This window comes from Saccopteryx bilineata, chromosome 6 (genome assembly GCF_036850765.1).
Source record: "Saccopteryx bilineata isolate mSacBil1 chromosome 6, mSacBil1_pri_phased_curated, whole genome shotgun sequence".
Taxonomy (NCBI): domain Eukaryota; kingdom Metazoa; phylum Chordata; class Mammalia; order Chiroptera; family Emballonuridae; genus Saccopteryx; species Saccopteryx bilineata.
In genome coordinates, this window is record NC_089495.1 from 54,595,701 (window position 1) to 54,615,938 (window position 20,238).

A 20,238-nucleotide genomic window follows, 5' to 3' on the forward strand; every position below is an offset into this window, starting at 1 on the left:
TAATAGAGAAATTGTTCTGTAAATGAGCATTGCAACCTTATATAACTCATGGTTATAGTGAATTTTGGTTTTTGGAATTTTAATTCTGTTCTGAAAGTTAGCATTGGAATAAAAGGAAAAGGGGGCTACAGTAGTAACAGTCACTATTTTGCGATATTTAGGAACCTGTTTTATTCACTGGAACAATGAGGAAAAATCTGGATCCCTTCGGCGAGCACACGGATGAGGAACTGTGGAACGCCTTAGAAGAGGTAATTTATACCCTGACCAGGCAGTCACTCCGTGGATAGAGAATTAACCTGGGATGCAGAAGACCCAGGTTTGAAACCCCGAGGTCACAGGCTTGCGTGTGGGCTCATCCAGCTTGAGCGTAGGGTCACTGGCTTGATCGTGGGGCCATAGACCTGACCCCGTGGTTGTTGGCTTGAACCCAAAGGTCTCTGGCTTGAGCAAGGGGTCATTGGCTCAGCCGGAGCCCCCTAGTTAAGGTACATATGAGAAAGCAGTCGGTGAACAACTAAGGTACCGCAACTACGAGTTGATGCTTCTGTTCTCATCTCTCTCCCTTTCTGTCTGTCTCTCTCTTATGTGCTAAAAAAGAGAAAAGAAAAAGAAATAAAAGAGATAATTTATAAAATATAATTAACTTGTTAGTATCAGTATATGTGCATTTATAGTACTATAGGTAATTAAGGGGAATTTGGTTTAACTGACTATTCACCACCTAGGAGAACATTGATGACATGGACACACTAAAAATATGCATATTGATGATGATGACAACCGAAAAATATGAAAGCACCTCATGTTTTCATTTTAACTTTTTTCCTAGAACCCAAAGCAGCTAGATATATACATTATCTTGTCCACAGCAGAGCAGTAAAGTAGAAGTTATTATTATGGCTTCAGATTCTACTGGTGACCTAGTGGCTAACATTCATTTTACTCCCCTGGTCTTAGGGAACATCAGCTTAGTGGAGACAATAATAGTTTTTCATTATTAACTAAAAGATAAGTAAGGTCATACTAATAAAATACTTTGAAGTTTTATAAGAAAGCATTTATGAAGGTAAATTATTGAGTTAGAATATGGTAATAATTATTTGTTGGCAAACATGTTTTAGTGCTGCGGAGGGAAATGTAGGTGACAGAACTCTGGAGCTTTTGTGGTGCTTTTATACCAATACGTTCCTTTCTGGAGTATTTTCTGTTTTTTGGATAATGTTTGCCTTTGGACCACTTCTTGAATTTTCTCTCCATTGCATTAAAAGATTTTGACTGTTAAGGTGCTGTTGATTTGTAATTCTATTTACTTTTATTATTTTGCTCACAGGATTTCTATTTGCATTGAAACATTTTTAAAACAACATTAGGTAGTTTCAAATATTATATACAACTTTTATTAGCATCTTTATTCAGCTTGTTGATTAGGTTTTTTGTTTTCTTTTTTTTTTTTGTATTTTTCTGAAGCTGGAAATGGGGAGAGACAGTCAGACAGACTCCCGCATGCGCCCGACCAGGATCCACCCGGCACGCCCACCAGGGGGCGATGCTCTGTCCCTCTGGGGCGTTGCTCTGTAGCAACCAGAGCCATTCCAGCACCTGGGGCAGAGGCCAAGGAGCCATCCCCAGCGCCCGGGCCATCCTTGCTCCAATGGAGCCTCGGCTGCGGGAGGGGAAGAGAGAGACAGAGAGGAAGGAGAGGGGGAGGGGTGGAGAAGTAGATGGGCGCTTCTCCTGTGTGCCCTGGCCGGGAATCAAACCCGGGACTTCTGCACGCCAGGCCGACGCTCTTACCACTGAGCCAACCGGCCAGGGCTGATTAGGTTTTTTATTGTAATTATATCATATTAAACATTTGACATATTTAAATGCACTTCACTTTTTTGTAATTTCATGGGAAGGCATGGAATTTAATAAAATCCAATGCAAGATTATTAAAACATTGAAAAATCATTTACTCCTATTTTCACAGGGTTTGTTGTATCTTTTAATACTAATTATTTTTGTATTTGCCCCCATTCTACAAATTGATTCTAGCTAACAGATGGCAGAAGCCATATCTAGACTTCTAAACCACAGACAGACTTCTCATCCCACATGGACCTAGCTCAGTCTTTTGCTTTTAAAAAGTAAGCACTTACTAAACACGTACTGAGTGTTTATTAACATTCTCTTCATTTCAGAGAAGGGTGGCTCATTTCTTGTAAACACGCACACTCACAGGCACATCCACACAACCCAATGATCAATTGCTCACGTGGTTGTTAATTTGAACCTACACCTGCCATTTCATGTCACCCTTCCAGGGATAGCTCTGAAATCTTTAATTTATAGATGGGCTTGACTGTGAGCAAGCAGATTTCGATGCCTGACAATTCCAGGCCAGTAGTTCTGGTTTCTGGAGGCATGTCAGCACCGAGTCTTCACACCCTCATCCTGCTTTCCAGCAACTGTGGGGATTTCACTTTCCAACATCAGGCCAAGCACTTCTCCCTCTCCACTTGAAAAGCGTCGGACCTCTGGTTCCATTTAAGTTGATGAGTCTTTCCACAGTGAAATTCTAGAAGAGAATAGGTGGGAAGAACAGTTAACCACCAAATATAAAGGTAGGATGATTCAGTGCTTTTGAACTCTCAGGGCACATTTAATGCTGAAATTGTGACACACTTTAAAAAACAACAACAGGAATTACTGGTAAATTATTTTTCTATTTCTTTCAGAGCTTGAGATCTGTCTTCACGGACTCTCAGACAGTAAAATTACTCTAGAAACATACTGTTCCGTAGACAGTAAAGAGATATTGATTGGGAGACAAATCCAGTCAAAAACTATCTTAGAAATTGGCTGTAACTTATGTCATTTGTAAGAACCAAAATTAAAATAAAATTTAGTAGCCTCTCGGAATTCTAAAAATGAAAAGATGGAGCAAGTGGTAATACTAAAATTGTACTGCCTTTATTTAAGCTACATTTGGAACTTTCTGCAAAGAAAAATACATAAACATGAATTTATTTCACAAAATGAAGTTAGTGGTTTCTGTGTATTACCTCTGGAATTGAACTTGTTGCTTCAAGGATACCTCTTAGTGTGAGAAATCACTACACGGTTGTTTCTCTAGGATTCATTTTTATACGACTTCTGTATGTTTTTCAGTGAAGGAGTTGGTATTCTGATTTTTAGAAAATTTACCAAATCTTTCACTGAAAAACAGAGAAGACAATGAAGTCAAATGTTAAGAGAACTAAAAACCCTTGTCAGCTGGTTTGTAAATGATTCCTTACTGAAAATGTGAAAGTGTCAATAAGAAGGTACTACATTTTTCCTCTCTATGAAATTCAGATAAAAGGGAAGGTGCTTTATCTCTTTAAGTCCTTTTTGTTCTGCCTCCTCCTCCTCCCCGGGTAGAGGCAGCATTCAGAAAGGAGGCAGTTCTATAGATAATGCCTGTCTCATCTTGGTTATTTTTAAAATTATACTAAAAATACATTTTTCATATATATACCGAAAAATAGCCAGCTCTAAACTGAAGAAAGTTCGTTAGAACTTAGTGTTGATTTGGGCACCTAAAGAGAAGTGCAGCTCTAGAAATATAAGTAATGGCTAAAGAGTAAGCAGTTTCTCAGTGAAAGGTCAGTACATGCAAAACTCTTATTTTCTGTACACCTGTAACCCGGGTACTGATCAATGCAAAGGAGGAAAAGGCAGCAGGAGGACGTGGAGAGAGGCCAGCTGACAGCATTATTAATAATGGGCAATATCTATTGATCTTTTGCTTTGTTTTAAGCACTGTTGTAAAGTCAAACATGCTAATTTTATATTCTAACAATGTTGGGAGGTAGACGTGTCTATGATTATAATATGACAGTATTATTTATAGGTTAGGAAGCTAAGATAAAGTTGAGGAACTTGCCCAATTGGCAGAACCAAGTGAGACTCATGCCCAGACTGTCTGGCCTCAAGGTCCCCAAGTTTTATTTTAAAACTTCCAGATCCCAGGAATGTTGAAGGAAAAGACTGATGAACACCGGCATGCCCTTCACCTAAATTCACTAGTTACTGTTGTTATTATTTTGCCACATTTGCTTTCCCTCTTCTACAATCTTTATTTTGCTGAATAATTTGAAAGTAAGTTGCAGAAATTTTCATTAAATGCTGGAAATTATCCTTAATCCTAAATATACGGCTAATAGGAACAAGGCCATTCTCCTACATATGCAGTCATCTCACTTAAGAAACTTGCTAGTAATATTACACTGTTTCTAATGTTTTCAAATTCTCCAGTTGCCGCTCTCAGTTGCTATGTTATACTGCCTCAAATCTGTTTTTCTTGGTTCTGAGGCTTCGTGATAACACAAATGTGTGATAATACATTCGTGTCTTTGTCGTAACTATCCCTGGCTCGTCAATGAAGACCGAGTCTCAGAAACCAGTGTCTTCTGGAACACATGTCTCCTGTTCTTCACCTCACAACCCTTACTCCTCGTCAGGCAGTTATGGTCGACTCGAAAGAAAACCCAGATTAGTGATGACTTGTTATTTGAGTCAGGCAAGTGAGAATATTTCTTCAAAGCTGGGATATGCCCTGGCCGGTTGGCTTCATTAAATAGAGCATCAGCCCAGCATATGGACATCCCAGGTTCAATTCCCAGTAAGGGCACACAAGAGATACAACCATCTGCTTCTCCCCCCTCCCTCTCCCCCTTTTCTCCCTCTTATCCTCTTGCAGCCAGTGGCTCAGCTGGTCCGAGCATTCACCCTGGCCCCTGAGGATAGCTCGGTTCATCTGAGTGTCTGCCCTAGGTGCTGAGGATAGCTCGGTTGATTCGAGCATTGACCCCAAACGGGATTTCCACGTGAATCCCAGTCGGGCACATGTGGGAGTCTATCTCTCTGTCTCCCCTCCTCTCACTTATAAAAAGCAAAAACAAAAACAAACAAACAAAAAAACGAAACAAAAAACAAAGCCAGGACATCAGTTTTAAGAAAGACAAGTTGGCGTATACAAGTGTTACCAAAGTCACGAGTAGGAAAAGCTCGTGAAGGCCTTGCCACTGTTATACTTTGGATAAGTTCTATCACCTGGCATGTAGAACCACGAATATGTATCTTAAAAAGAATATTCAGTAAATACTCTTTCTTGTAATGGAGGGGGGTTGACTAAGTTGACATCTTTATTTTGTCATTTTCAGTAAAAGTAATGGCACCACAAATCGAATCTTATACTTTAGATTTTGTATGCCTTTCATGTTCATGCTAAATACCATTACCATATTTAATCCTAACTCAGAATTTCTGTTTGTTGGGACTGGAATTCTATCCCTGACATAATTCGAGACTCCATTCACAGAAGTACTTCAGCGTCCGGAAGCCATGAAAATGTTGCCCACCTACCCTTGGTGTTTTGTAATTTGATGTTATATATTATACATATTTGTGTCCCTGCTTTTTGGCCATCACTCATCAACCTGTTAGTCTCTTAATCTGAAGTGCATTTAATTTTCTTCTTTAACTCTCAAGTATAGCCTGAGTTTGGTTCTTGCTCTATAAAATTTCTCCAAACAAGTATTCACTGGACTGAGCTCTACCATCCTGTAGAGTTAACAGGTTATCTTTGATAATTAAGAGTATTTTTTTAATTTATAATTACACTTTTGAAGCTAGATTAATATAAACACCATCTATCCCCACAGTGTGGGGGAAATAAGATGTTATGTTGTGCCCTGTTTTTCATGAGTTTTCATTCACTGCAGAACATTTTTGAGATGGAAGTAAGTGCGCTTGACTGGTCTAGCAATATGTGATTAAATTTGGGGAGAAACCATCACCAAAATAGACTCTGTATTTACTAATATATTAAGTACAATTGCCAGTGTGTGAATTTGTATTTTTTTAACTTTGAAGCTTCCAAAAGAATAAGGTACTGATAAGATTATATCTTCAGAAAGCTGTACTTCCTGCCATAATTAAAAAAAATAGTTTCCCTTTAATGTACTAACTGCTATGCCAAATGCATTTTGGGAAACTTGACTCAACCATAAAGATCCTTTAAAATTTTCTGTTTAGACTACATTCCCTGAGAGCCTTCCTTGACCAATCCCTGGGAGGGGTTCCTAGTGGGTATTGTGTCAGGGATGGGGGGGGGGACACTTAAGATGATTTCTTTTCATCAACTTTATTGAGGTACGATTTACATACCAGAAAATCCCCTTGTAAGTATGACTCGGTGATTTTGGTAAGTTTATAGTTCTACCACCATCACAACAATCTGGTTTTAGAGCATTTCTCTTACCCTAGAATGTTCCCCGTGTCCATTTACAGTTAACCCTCCAGTATCTAGGCAATAGCTATGACGTTTTTGTCTCTGTAAATTCCGATAGTTAAATTTTAACTAAGAATTAAGAAGGAACATTTAAAATGCTTCTATTTTTTGTTAGGAATAATTTTATTTAGCAGACTGTATAGGTTTTGATGAACTTGACAGGACATGAACCAACTGGGCCTACTGATAGCAACCAAGAAGAATCTTGACTCATGAAGTTTATGCTCTTTTTTTTTTTTTCTAATAATTTTATTTTTAATGGGGCGACATCAATAAATCAGGATACATATATTCAAAGATAACAACTCCAGGTTATCTTGTCGTTCACTTATGTTGCATACCCATCACCCAAAGTCAGATTGTCCCTGTCACCTTCTATCTAGTTTTCTTTGTGCCCCTCCCCCTCCCCCTTTGCCTCTCCCTCTCCCCCCTCCCCCCGTAACCACCACACTCTTATTAATGTCTCTTAGTTTCGAAGTTTATGCTCTTAAGTCAGAATATTTCTGTCATTTTTCTTGAAGGTTCATAGCAGCTTTATTTGGGAGAGCCAAAAACTAGAAACCACTTAGATGTTCTTAACTGGAGCAATAAACATACTATGGGATACCATGCAGCCATCAAAAGGGATGAACTGGTGACCCACGCAGCAGCATGGATTAATCTCCAGAGTGCAGGCTGAGAAAAGCCAATCCCAAATGCTTATATACTGTATGGTCCCATTATGCAATGTTCTTGAAATGACAAAATTGTAGAGATGACAAACAGATCAGTGGTTGCCAAAGATCAGAGATGGTGCCAGAGGGGGTGGGTGTGGCTCTAGAAGGGTAGTTGGAGGGAGATCCCTATGATGATGGAGATTCTGAGCTGCTATGATCCTCTTTCTCAGTAAACACTACGTAACTGTCCTTGTCACGTGCCCATACTCACGAGATATGGAAGAAGTCCCAAGGACTTCAAAGTTCTGGTGTTTAGGAGGCTTGTCTACTTCAGTAGTAGTTTCTTTAAGAAAACACCATTCTTCTCTCTGCATCTCTAGGTACAACTTAAAGAAGTCATTGAAGATCTTCCCGGTAAAATGGATACTGAATTAGCAGAATCTGGATCGAACTTTAGTGTTGGACAGAGACAGCTGGTGTGCCTTGCCAGAGCTATTCTCAAGAAAAATAAGATATTGATCATTGACGAGGCGACCGCCAATGTGGATCCAAGGTACAGAGCTGAGGCCCCTGTAACCCGGAATCCGCATTGTAAATGTGGTAAAATGAGAAACATTTAAGTATGGTGAGCAGGTTTTCTAAGTGCTCTCTTTGCCCCAAAGGTCGTCCTCAATAACATTAATTCTGGTAAGCAAAGGAAGAAACCAAACATGCTCTAAGGTGTTAATGATAATAGTAGGCATCCTAAGAGAGCTAGATTCCTAAATTGAACTCCTCAGCATTTTAAGTAATTTGAAGGGAAGAATATCTTCCATTTTTAAAAGAAAAATAGTAAAATTCTCATAACTTTCTACTTGGATTTTAAAGAAAATCATGCATAAATTATTGATTTTTAAAAACTTGATAAAAGTATCATATGATCTTTTTAAGTCTTAAGTCTGCCTTTACTGAACTAAATTCAACCTCTTTAATTCCAGAACTGATGAGTTAATACAAAAAAAAATTCGTGAAAAATTTGCCCAGTGCACTGTGCTAACCATTGCACACAGGTTGAACACCGTTATCGATAGTGACAAGATTATGGTAAGACCGTCACCTGTGGAATTCCAGTTGTTTCTATTTATGTTAATTTTTTCAATTTATCCTTTCTTGTTAAGCTTGATAGAAATTACAATTTAATTTTCTGTTAATTTTTCCTCTCATTCTTGACAATAACTCAAATTCTGATCTACACATTCAGAACATGCTATTAAATAATATTATCCTCTAATCATATTTCTTATACTCAAAGCTTATTTGAATTGTCATTTTTACTTAAGATGGCCCAATCTGAAAATATTCCAAATCCAAGCTATGGCTTAATATTACAGAGCAATAGAGCACAGCCATTTTCACTGGGTCACAGTTGTTTCAGCATTTTGGATTCCCTTAATCAAAGGTTCAGCTTTTCATTGAGACTGCCAGGAGGTTGTTGGGTAAGGCTGCAGAACTTCTCAGCTGGTGGGACGTTCACAGCTGTGTTGTCAGAGAGGAGTCTTTGAGAAGAAAGACCCTAGTGAGAAAAACGGTATTTCAACAGAAAAGATTAAATATAGAATATTTGATTCATGGAATTGGAGGACCAGTAGAAAGACTGGGGTAATAATTTTAGAAAGAAGCTACCCTGCTCTAGGACAGGTCTTCAGACCTAAGAACTTGAAGGCGAGCCCCTAAAGAATCTCAGTGCCCACACTTCCAAGAGAGACCACTGCCCAGCCTGCTAGTCATGTTTGTGAGGGTAGGAGCACAACGAGGCTGGTGTTCTTCTTTTTTTTGTCTTTATATATATATATATATAATTTTATTAATTTTAATGGGGTGACATTAATAAATCAGGGTACATATATTCAAAGAAAACATCTCCAGGTTATCTTGTCATTCAATTATGTTGCATACCCATCACCCGAAGTTAGGGGAGGTTTTCTTTGTGCCCCTCCCCTCCCCCCTCTCCCACTCCCCCCCCACCCCCGTCGGTAACCACCACACTCTTGTCCATGTCTCTTAGTCTAGTTTTTGTTTTTGTTTTTGTTTTTCGCTTTTTAGTTTTAGTTTTTTAAATTAATTTTAATGGGGTGACATTGATAAATCAGGGTACATATGTTCAGAGAAAACATCTCTAGGTTATTTTGACATTTGATTATGCTGCATTCCCATAACCCAAAGTTCAGTTGTCTTCCGTCACCTTCTAACTGGTTTTCTTTGTATGGAATCAATGCAGTTCTTGGTTTCTTCTGATTTACTTATTTCACTCCGTATAATGTTACCAAGATCCCACCATTTTGTTGTAAATGATCTGATGTCATCATTTCTTATGGCTGAGTAGTATTCCATAGTGTATATGTACCACATCTTCTTTATCCAGTCATCTGTTGAGGCTGGTTTTCAATATGCTAATAGAAGATGGAGGCTGGAGCCAGGTCTTACTGTTGGGGGATACTGGTATGAGTGGCAGGAACCAGGTCAACCATGTGTTCCCTGACCCACTTTCAGTCTCCTTCTAGTGCCCCCTACTGGCAGAACCTAACAAAGCCAACTGGCTAAAGAACCTTGGAAATGTGGTTTGCAGAGACCCAGCCTCAGTATCACAGATGAGGGTGTAGAGAGAAAGGTAGATCTGGGCTGAGAGACTGTAGATAAACAGCCAGCAAGTCCCTTCCGCAGTAGATCCAAGTACTGCACACGTGGCAAGCTCAAGCCTTGGTCTGTCTACGTTCACTATCTCCCTTCCAGGTTTGATTGGCTCCTTCCAACTTACTCAGTCTTTTCCTTCCTTAACTTTATTTCCTTTGTTCCTCGCTTCCTGTTCTGTCTCCCTCTCTCCCTTCTTTTTCCTTCTCTCTTTCTTCTTTCCCTCTTACTTACTCACTTTCAGTAGGTCTTAGAATGCGGCTTTATAAAATGGAAAGGAAATCATCCCTCAAAAGAAAAAACCTTTGGCTGCAAATAAGCCCAAAGAATGTAAGCTATTTCACGCTAACCGCAGCCCATGGCAATGAACAGATTCTCAACTATCTTGTGTACACTAGATGTTGTTACTAGATACCAGGGCCCAGTGATGCTCTGATTAGTAATGAAGAAGTAAATAGATTTTTAAAAAAGGCCTGTGTAGTGCATGAGAGGCAACAGATGAAGTTAACCAGTGATTTTTATGATCCATACAGAATAGATTAAATGACCAGTAATAAATGATCAACAATATCCAAAATTTCTTGTATCCAACGGAAGTGTAGCTGCTTTTGACTTCCTGAGTGGTTTCTGAACTGCTTCCCACACATTGCCAGATGGGATCATCAGTAGGGATATTGAGAAGATGCCAGACTGTTAGCATTGAAGCTGTGCCTTTAGCCTTGGCCTTCCCCGAGCTGGGTGTGTAGAGTGAGCTCCGTCACAGTACGCCACAGCAGTGGGGAATTTTCACCTAAAGGGTGTTTTAGGCTTCAAGCAGTGCAGCTGGTCCTCTGCACTAGAACATTGCAGCAGGAAGCAGGCCACTCCGGCAGAGGTCTGAGAGCAATTGTGTGGCGTCCAACATCACAGTACAGAGACTTAATAGATTTCAGAACATTGTGTAAGATCAAGCATGCTTCGTCTTTCATTTTGCGTTTTTGAATGGTAATTGGTGAATAATAACCTTCGCTTCTGCTTTTACCTGTCACTCTGTCGTTCTCACCTCTAGCACTGTATTTCTCAGACTGTCGCACAAAGCATCCTTCTTTCACAATAAGTGAATGATGCTATGAAGTTTGCCTGTTTCAATCACTTGGTCAGGCTTTAGATGCAGCAGCAGAAAGATGGCTTCATCTCTAGCCCTGTTGGAGGTCCGTACAAATGAAGTCTTTGCTCCTAAGTGTACCATATTGATTTATTTTTGGTTTTGGTATTATAGCGTTGATGGTAGCAGCTTCCTTTTATGTGATACTAAGAAATACTGTCACCTGGGAATGTCTGGTCAGTTAGGGAAACAACAGGAAGGACAGAATTTAGCAGACTTCTTAGCTGGCCACTTCTAGATCTTATCCATTGGTTCTGTGGGCCATCTTATCCAAGGGGCCCACAGACCCAACTGTCTAGGTCATGAACATTCCCTTAACCTGCCAGCTTTGTTGCCATTATCCAAGTATGGCCATTTGTTCAACACGGTACTTGCCAGTTATCTCCTAGTAAATTTCAAGAACCTCAGTTTTTTCCCTCTTGATGAGTGCCTATTCGAATCTCTAACATGGTTTTAAAGACTTTATTTTTTCATTTTAGACAGAAGAGAGAGAGAGAGAGAGAGAAAGAGAGAGAGAGAGAGAGAGAATGAGAGAGAAGGGGGGATCAGGAAGCATCAACTCCCATATGTGCCTTGACCAGGCAAGCCCAGGGTTTTGAACCGGTGACCTCAGCGTTTCCAGGTCGACACTTTATCTACTGCGCCACCACAGGTCAGGCTCCTAACATGGTTTTACAAAGTAATGTATAGCCTGCCCCTCCCTGCCTTTCCAGCCTGGTCCCACTCTGCTCTCCCTCATTCCTCTGTAGTTTAAACTACGTTGATTTTCTCTCGGTTCTCCAAAGGCAGTATTCACTTTCACTTTACCATTGGCGCCCTCTCTCCCCACCTGACGTTGGTGGCTTAGACTGAGGTGTTAGAGGTAGAGATGGTGAGATGGTTGGACTTGGGGTAGATAACGAAGGAGAACCAAGCAGACTGTGTGATGGATTGAACATGGGATATGAGAGAAGAGAGAAGAGTCAGTGGCAGTTTCTAGGTGTAGGGCCAGAGCATCTGGGTGAATGAGTTAAACTGAGGAATAAGCCAATTTGGAGTAGGGAATTGCAAAGGTTGTTTTAAATAACACAGCAATAAACATAAGGGCACCTATATTCTTTCAAATTAGTGTTTCGGGTCTCTTCGGATATGTTTGCAGAAGTGAAATCGTTGGGTCAAAAGGCAGTTCTGTTTTTAATTTTCTGAGGTAGCTCCACTGCTTTCCACAGAGGCTGCACCAGTCTTCATTCCCACCCACAGTCCACAGGGGTTCCCTTTTCTCCACACCCTCGCCAGCACCTGTTTGTTGATTTATTGATGATAGCCATTCAATTTGCATTTCTCTGATGATTAGTGTTGTTGAACATCTTTTCATATGTCTGTTGGCCATCTGTATGTCCTCTTTGGAGAAGTGTCTATTCAGGTCCTTTGCCCATTTCTTAATTGGATTGTTTACTTTTTGGTGTTGAGTTTTATAAGTTCCTTATAAATTTTGGATATTAAGCCCTTATCAGATATATTTTGAGTATGTTCTCCCAAACAGTGTGTTGTCTTTTCATTTTGTTGATGTTTTCTTTTCCTGTGCAAAACTTTTTAGTGTGTTGCAGTCTAATTTGTTTATTTTTACCTTTGTTTCCCTTGCCTGAGGTGATAGATCAGAAAAACATATTGCTACAAATGTCTGAGATTGGACTGCCTATGTTTTCTTCTAGGATTTTTATGGTTTTGAGTCCCAACATTTAAGTCTTTAATCCATTTTTGAGTTTATTCTTGTGCCAAGTGCCCATCAGTAGATGAGTGGATAAAAAAAAAAAAAGCAGTGCTACGTTTACACAACGGAATACTACTCAGCCATAAAAAAACAAGGAAATACTAACCTTTTGCGACATCTTGGATGGACCTGGCGAGTATTACGCTAAGTGAAATAAGCCAGTCAGAGAAAGACAAGTACTATGTGATTTTACCTATATGTGGAATCTAATGTACAAAATAAACTAACAAAATAGACTTATCAATTTGGAGAAGAGATGGGCAGCTGTCAGAGGGATGGGGTTAGGGGCTGGGTGGAAAAGGTAAATGGATTAAGCAAAGAAAAAATAAAGCTCATAGACACAACAGTGTATTGATTACCAGAGGGAAAGTGGGAGGGTGGACACTGAAGAGGGTAAAGGGGGATTAAATGGTCATGGAAGGAGACTTGTCTTGGGTTGTGAACACAATACATTACACAGATGATGTATTATATTGACTTGTACACCTGCAGCATAATTTTATTAATCATTGTCACACCAAGAAATTCAATTTTTTTTCAAAAGTACTGAAATTAAAAAAAATGCATGGGCCCCCTTTCGAGCGTGTTTCCTTTGCAACGGCCGGTCTTGTTTTCTGTAGTGGACCTTCCACCATGCAGCTACCCTTCCCACTCCCAACGGCGGCATCGGGAGACCTTCAGTTACAACTTCCTAGGTCATCAGTGATATCAGGGTTTGGGGACTCCCACCAGGAGGTGTAAACTTGGCCACTTATTTGCACCTTGGTCAGAGCTGCTTTCTGTTGCTGACTCCTTTATAGGGAAGGGTAGATCAGACCTCAGGGGACTTGTGACATACTTTCCCTAGCTTCCGAGTTGAGGAGCTGCTCTTTCTGCTCCATCAACCCCACGTGTAAACCCTCTGTTTAATCCTAGAGCTTCTGATTACCAGTTGGCTTTCAATTTGGCAAAACAGTGTAAATAATGTTCTTTCTCAAACCTTTGGTTTATTATTAATTTTTTTTATTCAGTGAGAGGAGAGGAGCAGAGAGACAGACTCCTGCATGTGCCTGACCAGGATCTACCTGGCAAGCCCACTAGGGGGCGATGCTCTGCCCAGCTGTGACCTTGCTCCATTGCTCAGCAAATGAGTTCTTAGTGCATGAGGTGGAGGCCATGGAGCCATCCTCAGCACCTGGGGCCAACTCGCTCTAATCGAGCCATGGCTTCAGGAAGGGGGGAAAGAGAAAGAGAGAGAGAGAGAGAGAGAGAGAAACGAGAAGGGGAGGGATGGAGAAGCAGATGGGCGCTTCTCCTGTGTGCCCTGGCCGGGAATTGAACCCAGGACTTCAACATGCCAGAATGACACTCTACCACTGAGCCAACTGGCCAGGGCCACACCTTTGAGTTTTCTTTGAAGCAATTTGGTTTTTTTGCTTGCTTTAGAAATACCTATTTCCAAAGAACGAGTGCTTTGTCTTTTCTGTTATTTTGAAAGGTTTAAGGACTTAAAGACAAGTCAATCAGCTGCAAAGCCTAATGCTCCAGAGGGCGGGTGACCAGCCTGGGGAGTGGCCGGGGAAGTGACAGATGCTAATGAAGGGCACAGCCAACAGTGCTGTCATCATAAAGTCGTGTAATTGCAAGTGCTTAAGGTATAATAATTACATTTTGTTGCACTGGTGAATACTTCTACACAAAGACGGATGGATATGGTTTTGTTTACTGTAAGTAAATCAAACAAAAGCCTTGCTGGGAAACAACTGTGACCTAATTAATAGCTTTGTTTATGTGTTGGCTCTCCAAAGGGATTTACCCAGTTTTGGTTCATTAAGTGTCATTAATGTGTTAGGCTTAGAATTCTATTTTACAAAGATGTTCTCTCAATTTTAACTTTATTAAACATGATGTAGTTGTAATGACAGCTCATTTAATCTTCCTTGTTTGCTCAGTTGCCACAAAACAGTAGAGCAAGACAGACACATTAGCAATCCTCTCTCTCCTAATGCTCACCCCTCTAGCATTAAAGACAGCTTCTTTTCTATAGTTTTTAGCATTAGCTTGTTACTTGTGACCTGTTTTCAGCCAATAGCACAGCTTTTTTCCCTCCAATCCCTGCACACTCCAGTCTTTAGAGCACCCCGGGATCTCCCTTGCAGCATGAGCAACAAAGCCTGTGAGACAGTGGCGTTGCTCTCCAAGCAGTGCTGCCATGTTCGACCTTGGCCCTGTGGAGTGACGGAGCTCTTTGGGAAGGAAGTCTGGAGAACCAAAACCAGGCTGAGGATCTCAGGCTCCACATCTTCTGTTCCCAGGCAATTTAATTGGGGGGGGGGGGTGTGAGAGAGACAGGGACAGACAGACAGGAAGGGAGAGAGATGAGAAGCATCAATTCATAGTTGCATCACTTTAGGTGCTTATTGGTTGCTTTCTCATCTCTGCCTTGATCAGGGGGCTCAGCTGACCCAGTGACCCCTTGCTGAAGCCAGCGACCTTTGGGCTCAAGCCAGAGACCATGGGGTCATGTCTATGATCCCACGCTCAAACTGGGGACCTCAGGCCTCAGGGTTTTGAACCTGGGTCTCCAGCGTCCCAGTTCGATGTTCTGTCCACTGTGCTGTGCCACCACCTGGTCAGATCGTTCACAGGCAATCTTACGGTTTTATAATCTTTACTTTTCTCCCCTGACTCAAACCTTTTTTTAGTAGTTTTTTTTCCCGAGAATTCAAAACTAGAAACTGTTTACCATGCCCGCCAGGAAGAGGACAAAAACAACTCCAAGCCAATTAGAGTTTTACTCAAATTCCCTTTTTCGTCTTTACAGACCTTTCTTTAAATAAGCCTACATGGCCACAGGAAGAACTTTTCAGAAGAGAAAAACTCCTTCAAAAACAGGCCACGAGATTTCATTCATGTTTCCAGAGAGAAAAATAACTAATGTGGGCACAGAAAGCACCATCCAGGAGAAAAAGGGCTTTCCAAGGGGGAGGGGCTGACACGCCCTAGCAGGCGCTTTGGGGGCAGCTGTGGAGGTCCTTGTGACCGAGTCCTCATCCTCCCCAGGTGAGGAGAATGGCTTCCATTTCAAGACCAAGGAAAGGATTTTGAGTTACACTTGGCACAGAGAAAAATCACAGGCACCTATTTTACCAGCCAGACTCAACTTCCAAGGTTGAATAACTGTTCCCGTGCCCCTTTATCACCTGGCAGCCGAGAGCGGGCACCTGAAGCTCAGGTCTTCCCCTCCCCCACTTGGTGCTAATTGGGATCTCCCTTTATTGCTGGTCACTATGTGGAAAGCTGTTTCGGCATCTCTTTCCCATCACACGGCTCTTCCTCCACCCTGAGCTCCCCCCCTCCCCTTGCTCCCCATAGCCACCCGACTATTACTGATGATATCCTGCCAATTAAAATGGATTCAATTATTTTGCAATGGGTCCATTTAATTTTTATATCTAGGACAGCTACTTGGAATATTTGCAGATATCCAGGCCTGATAAACACATCTTCATTGAGCTTATGTAACTGACTGACTCATCCAACATAATGTGTTTTTCCTTAACCTAGTAGAGAGCAGCGAGCAATTTGAGGTTGGCATTCCTGGACAGATCCCGGGGCCGAGGGATTGCTGTCACACTGACTTCAGTGCGTGGTTTATACTTTAACTTGGGTTGCAGGAAGAATGGAGACAGGGTGGGAGATTTCAGGAGCCTTTTCTTACCTATATGAAGGATGCTAAAGTAAAAATTTTGAGTTAGACTTCTTTATCTGTACAAAGAGAAAATTGGGAGTGGTATTATGTTTACCTATTTAAAAGGCCTAGAATCTTTGCTCAAACCAGTGAATGTCAAGGCTACGTGGGCAGAGTGCTGTTTCTGGCCTTGTTTCAGTCTGTTGTCCAAGGCAGCGCCCCGAGCACCTGCCGGTAGTCTACACTGCACTGCCTTCTCTTCTTTCTCTTTTCAGATTTTTTATATAAATGAGTTTCAAGCCTCCATCCTCAACCCTGGTCCATCCCTCCTCCTTTTTCCTTTCCTTCTTGCCCATAGCCATCAACCTGAAAGCATGTGGTCCTCCAAGCCTGTATCCCTAATCTTATAATCCCTATATCCTGCTACTTTAGACAGCTACACTATATCCTGCCTTGATTTCACCCTGTATTTTTGCCAGATGACACCACTGGGCAATCACCCAGTCATGCCCTGAATGTAGTTTCCATTGTATTTAGCTACCAGCCGCATGTGCTGGGTGCCTGTTACTGGTCATGTACAATGCCATGGCCTGGAGGTGCCGCAGTGAGCAGGGAAACCACACAACCCTGCCCCTGAGGAGTTGGCAGACTCACCTCCAACCTTCTGTGCTCACTGTCTGTGACCACTGCCCACGGCCTGCACCTCTGTAGGGTAAAGGCTGTTCCTTCTTCAGGGCCCAGGTCACTGCTCCCCTTGTTGGAGCTCGTCCTCGGAGCCTTTGGCCCGAAGTCATCTCTTCTACTGCCAGCCTCCTTCTTGTGCTTTTTTCTTGCATTATAACTGGAGGATATTTTTATCTTCTCTCAGTTTAGTCTTCCTAAAGGCAGGGGCTGTGGGCTACATATGTATCTCTGGCCCTTCCACAGAAATATAACATAATGGCATGAATGTAAGTTAAGTGTGCAATCAGTTTGCCAAAAAAAACTCAAGAATTAATGAAAGTTTCTTTAAAATTTTTTCAAGTGTGTTTTGGCCATTTGTTACTTGTGCTTTATTAAATAATTTAATAAAATTGGTTTTCTTTTTCTGTGAGTATACACCAGGCACACAGTAAATAATTTGAGCACTGAGTATAATAAAATTGCAGTGGAAAGCAGACAGGGGAAATGCTTTTGTTCATAGGCATCATTTTCTTAAATTATACAAAATTAAGATAGTATTCATGTGGAAATTTATCTTAGAAAATTGGATGTTAAAATTCTCATCTCCCTTATTTTCTGATAATAAAAATAAATAAATGTTTTATTTATTTTTAATTTATTTATTTGATAATAAATAGGGTCTTTCTCTGAGTACTCACACAGAGAGGAAAGAAGCCAGGCTCAGACCTGGGTTCAAACCCCAGCTCTGCCATCTACTGATCCTGAGGCCTTGGCCAAGTTATGTAACTTACCTGCACCTCAGTCTTCATCTCTGGCTGCAAGCTTGTTGACAGGCTGTGTCTTGCTCACCTTGGAATGTCCCATTCCTAAAACAGTGCTGTGATATTAGGTAGTCACTTATACTTAATGGAAGGAAGGGAGGGAGGGAGGGAGGGAAGGAGGGAGGGAGGGAGGGAGGGAGGGAGGGAGGGAGGGAGGGAGGGAGGGACCGATGGAGGAAAGGAAGGAGAAAGAAAGGAAGGAAAGAACTTTTGTGTTGTGTGTCGTGTTTGTCTACTCTAGTTTGAGAATTAACCGTGATGACTATAGAGCATGTGGCACAGGAATGTCCAACCCATATCTCTTTATTTTCCTTCTCAAATTCAAAAGACTGCTGTTTTCATTATGAGGTGGTTTTATTGATTTCTAGGTAGCTATACTCTTTGTTACATTGTATCTCTGCCAAGGCTTCTCATTTCTCAGATCTTGTGAATTCATCTATTTGAGGCAATACTAATGCAGTTCATTTTAAGATACTGTGTTTTGTTTTAATGCATATCAAAAGGATATAAAAGAGGTATATTTATTTTACATTTTTAAAGTATTTCTTACAGAAGTTAAAACTTCTAATAAATTATCAATCTTATAATAGATTACCACAGTTCTGTCACTCACCCCCAAATTGAAAACTTCTCTCAGAAATATAATGCACAGCCATTAAATTGATAATGCTTGTAGGGCTCAAAATATTTTGACCAAAGTGATCTTCCTATCATTTATACTGTTAATCCTATTGCTTTTTGAAAACACATTTCTTTTCTGTCTCTACCATTTTGGATACTGGGCCAATTCTGAGAACTCCTCATCTCAGTGCTATTCATGTGTTTTCAGACTGCAAGAAATGAAAAGATTTGCCATTCATTCAAATTTGAATAAACTGGAAGTTAGACAAGGACAACCTATTAGTAATGCCTCCATTAAAAATTATGTGAAGTCTTTATAGCCAGAGCATTCATTTCCCACCAGCTCTGAAGTGGTGATTTTTTAAACATTTCCTTGATGCTTTTGCAGGATATAAAATTTTTCATTGTATGAAGTAATTTAATTCACTTATTTACTTAGCCTTTAGCATGTGAGACATGTATTTTAAAACTGAGTTTTTTTCTTCAACATCAGGAGAAGTGGTTATGCTCTATAATGCTATGCTTAAGTAAATTACACATTCGGGGCATCTAAATTGTCATGCCAAATTATAGGACATTTTAATTATTATGTTCTTGTGACAGATTCAATTATTCTTGAACTCTTTTGAGAAAGCTGCCCTTAGCAAGTGATTCATAGTAGTAAACAAAAGATTAACAGGAAAATGCCCTTTATAAGAGACTGAATAAATGCTTCCCATTAAATAGCACAGAACAGAATTAGCTGTAATACTTAGATAGGGAAAAACAACCTGTGTCCTGCTTTAGATTTTCAGCATATTCTCTTACGATAAATTTACTCTGAATATGGCCTAAATGAAGAACTAAGTGCCACTTAACATCAGCACTGTTTCCCTAGGTATCTCATTTGGGCCAATTGTTTCAGACTCTTTTTTTCCCCTCTGAAGCCATTAACCAAAGCCACTCATAAGTAGAAATGCAGAGTTAAGAGCCCCTTCTTCTCCCTTTCAGTTTTCAGTGGACATATTAATGAGCAGTAAAGTGGCTGGAGCAGAGGCAGCTGAAGAAAGAGCGGGAGGCAAGGAGAGATAACTGTGGCGACAGAGACCTGGGTCCCAGGCAGCCTGGGCCGCCCCAGCGCTGGGGTTCAGCCCGTTCTCACCGGTTCGGCAGAACCAATACCTAATTTTTGTTGAGTTCGGCGAACGGGTTGTTAAAATGGCACTTGTAGTCAGGGTTCTCTCTAAGGTGGGTGCCAGGGCAGCCGCCCAATGTGGGAATCACAAATTTACATTCCGCATTCCTTACTCTTTTTAACATTTATCTGCGCAACACCATATTCTAAGTGCCCAAAGAAATGTTCATGCCATTCATAGGTAAAATAAATTGCAAGTGAGGATGCCAATCAAGAAGCAATATGGAAGTATCTTAAATAACAACTCTATTTTGTGTCAGATATTAATATTTTTTCATGAATATTTTAAAACTCATAATCTAGTTTTGTGCACCTCTTGTATTGTTCTTATTTAAGTATTAATTGCATGAAATAACAAACTACCTTTCGGTATATCACTTTTTTTATACTTAAAACGGTCATTAGGGCAGAGAACCGGTTGTTAAATTATTTGAATCCCACCACTGGCTGCCCCCATGTGCTGTGTGGGCCACGATCAGTAGGGTTTGGAGTTCAATTTCTTAATTGCTGTATTATCCAAAGAGAAAATTGGATTTGAAAGATTTCTTCTGTGCAGAAGTTGTGCTAAAGCTGCTTAGGTAGGAGCTCCTGCAGCCAGCTTTCCACTCTCAGCGCAATAAACTGCCACCAGAGCCAACTTCTAGATGCACCTTAATCTTGGCGGCAAGGGTTTTGTCCCCTCTTACCAGGTGACATTTTTCAGGACCCCAAAGGAATTTCAGAAGTGTTTATTTACTTCCTTTCCAAATA

At 40.8% G+C, this 20,238-nt stretch overlaps 1 protein-coding gene across 1 annotated transcript in view; it reads left to right on the top strand.

Annotated features, from left to right (window-relative positions):
* Positions 1-20,238, top strand: part of ABCC4 (ATP binding cassette subfamily C member 4 (PEL blood group)) — a 289,300-nt gene that overhangs the window by 262,901 nt on the left and 6,161 nt on the right. Inside the window, exons 27-29 of the mRNA XM_066234422.1 lie at positions 162-251; positions 7,359-7,531; positions 7,956-8,061. Of these exons, the coding sequence (XP_066090519.1) occupies positions 162-251; positions 7,359-7,531; positions 7,956-8,061 (369 nt within the window). The remainder of the gene's footprint in view (positions 1-161; positions 252-7,358; positions 7,532-7,955; positions 8,062-20,238) is intronic.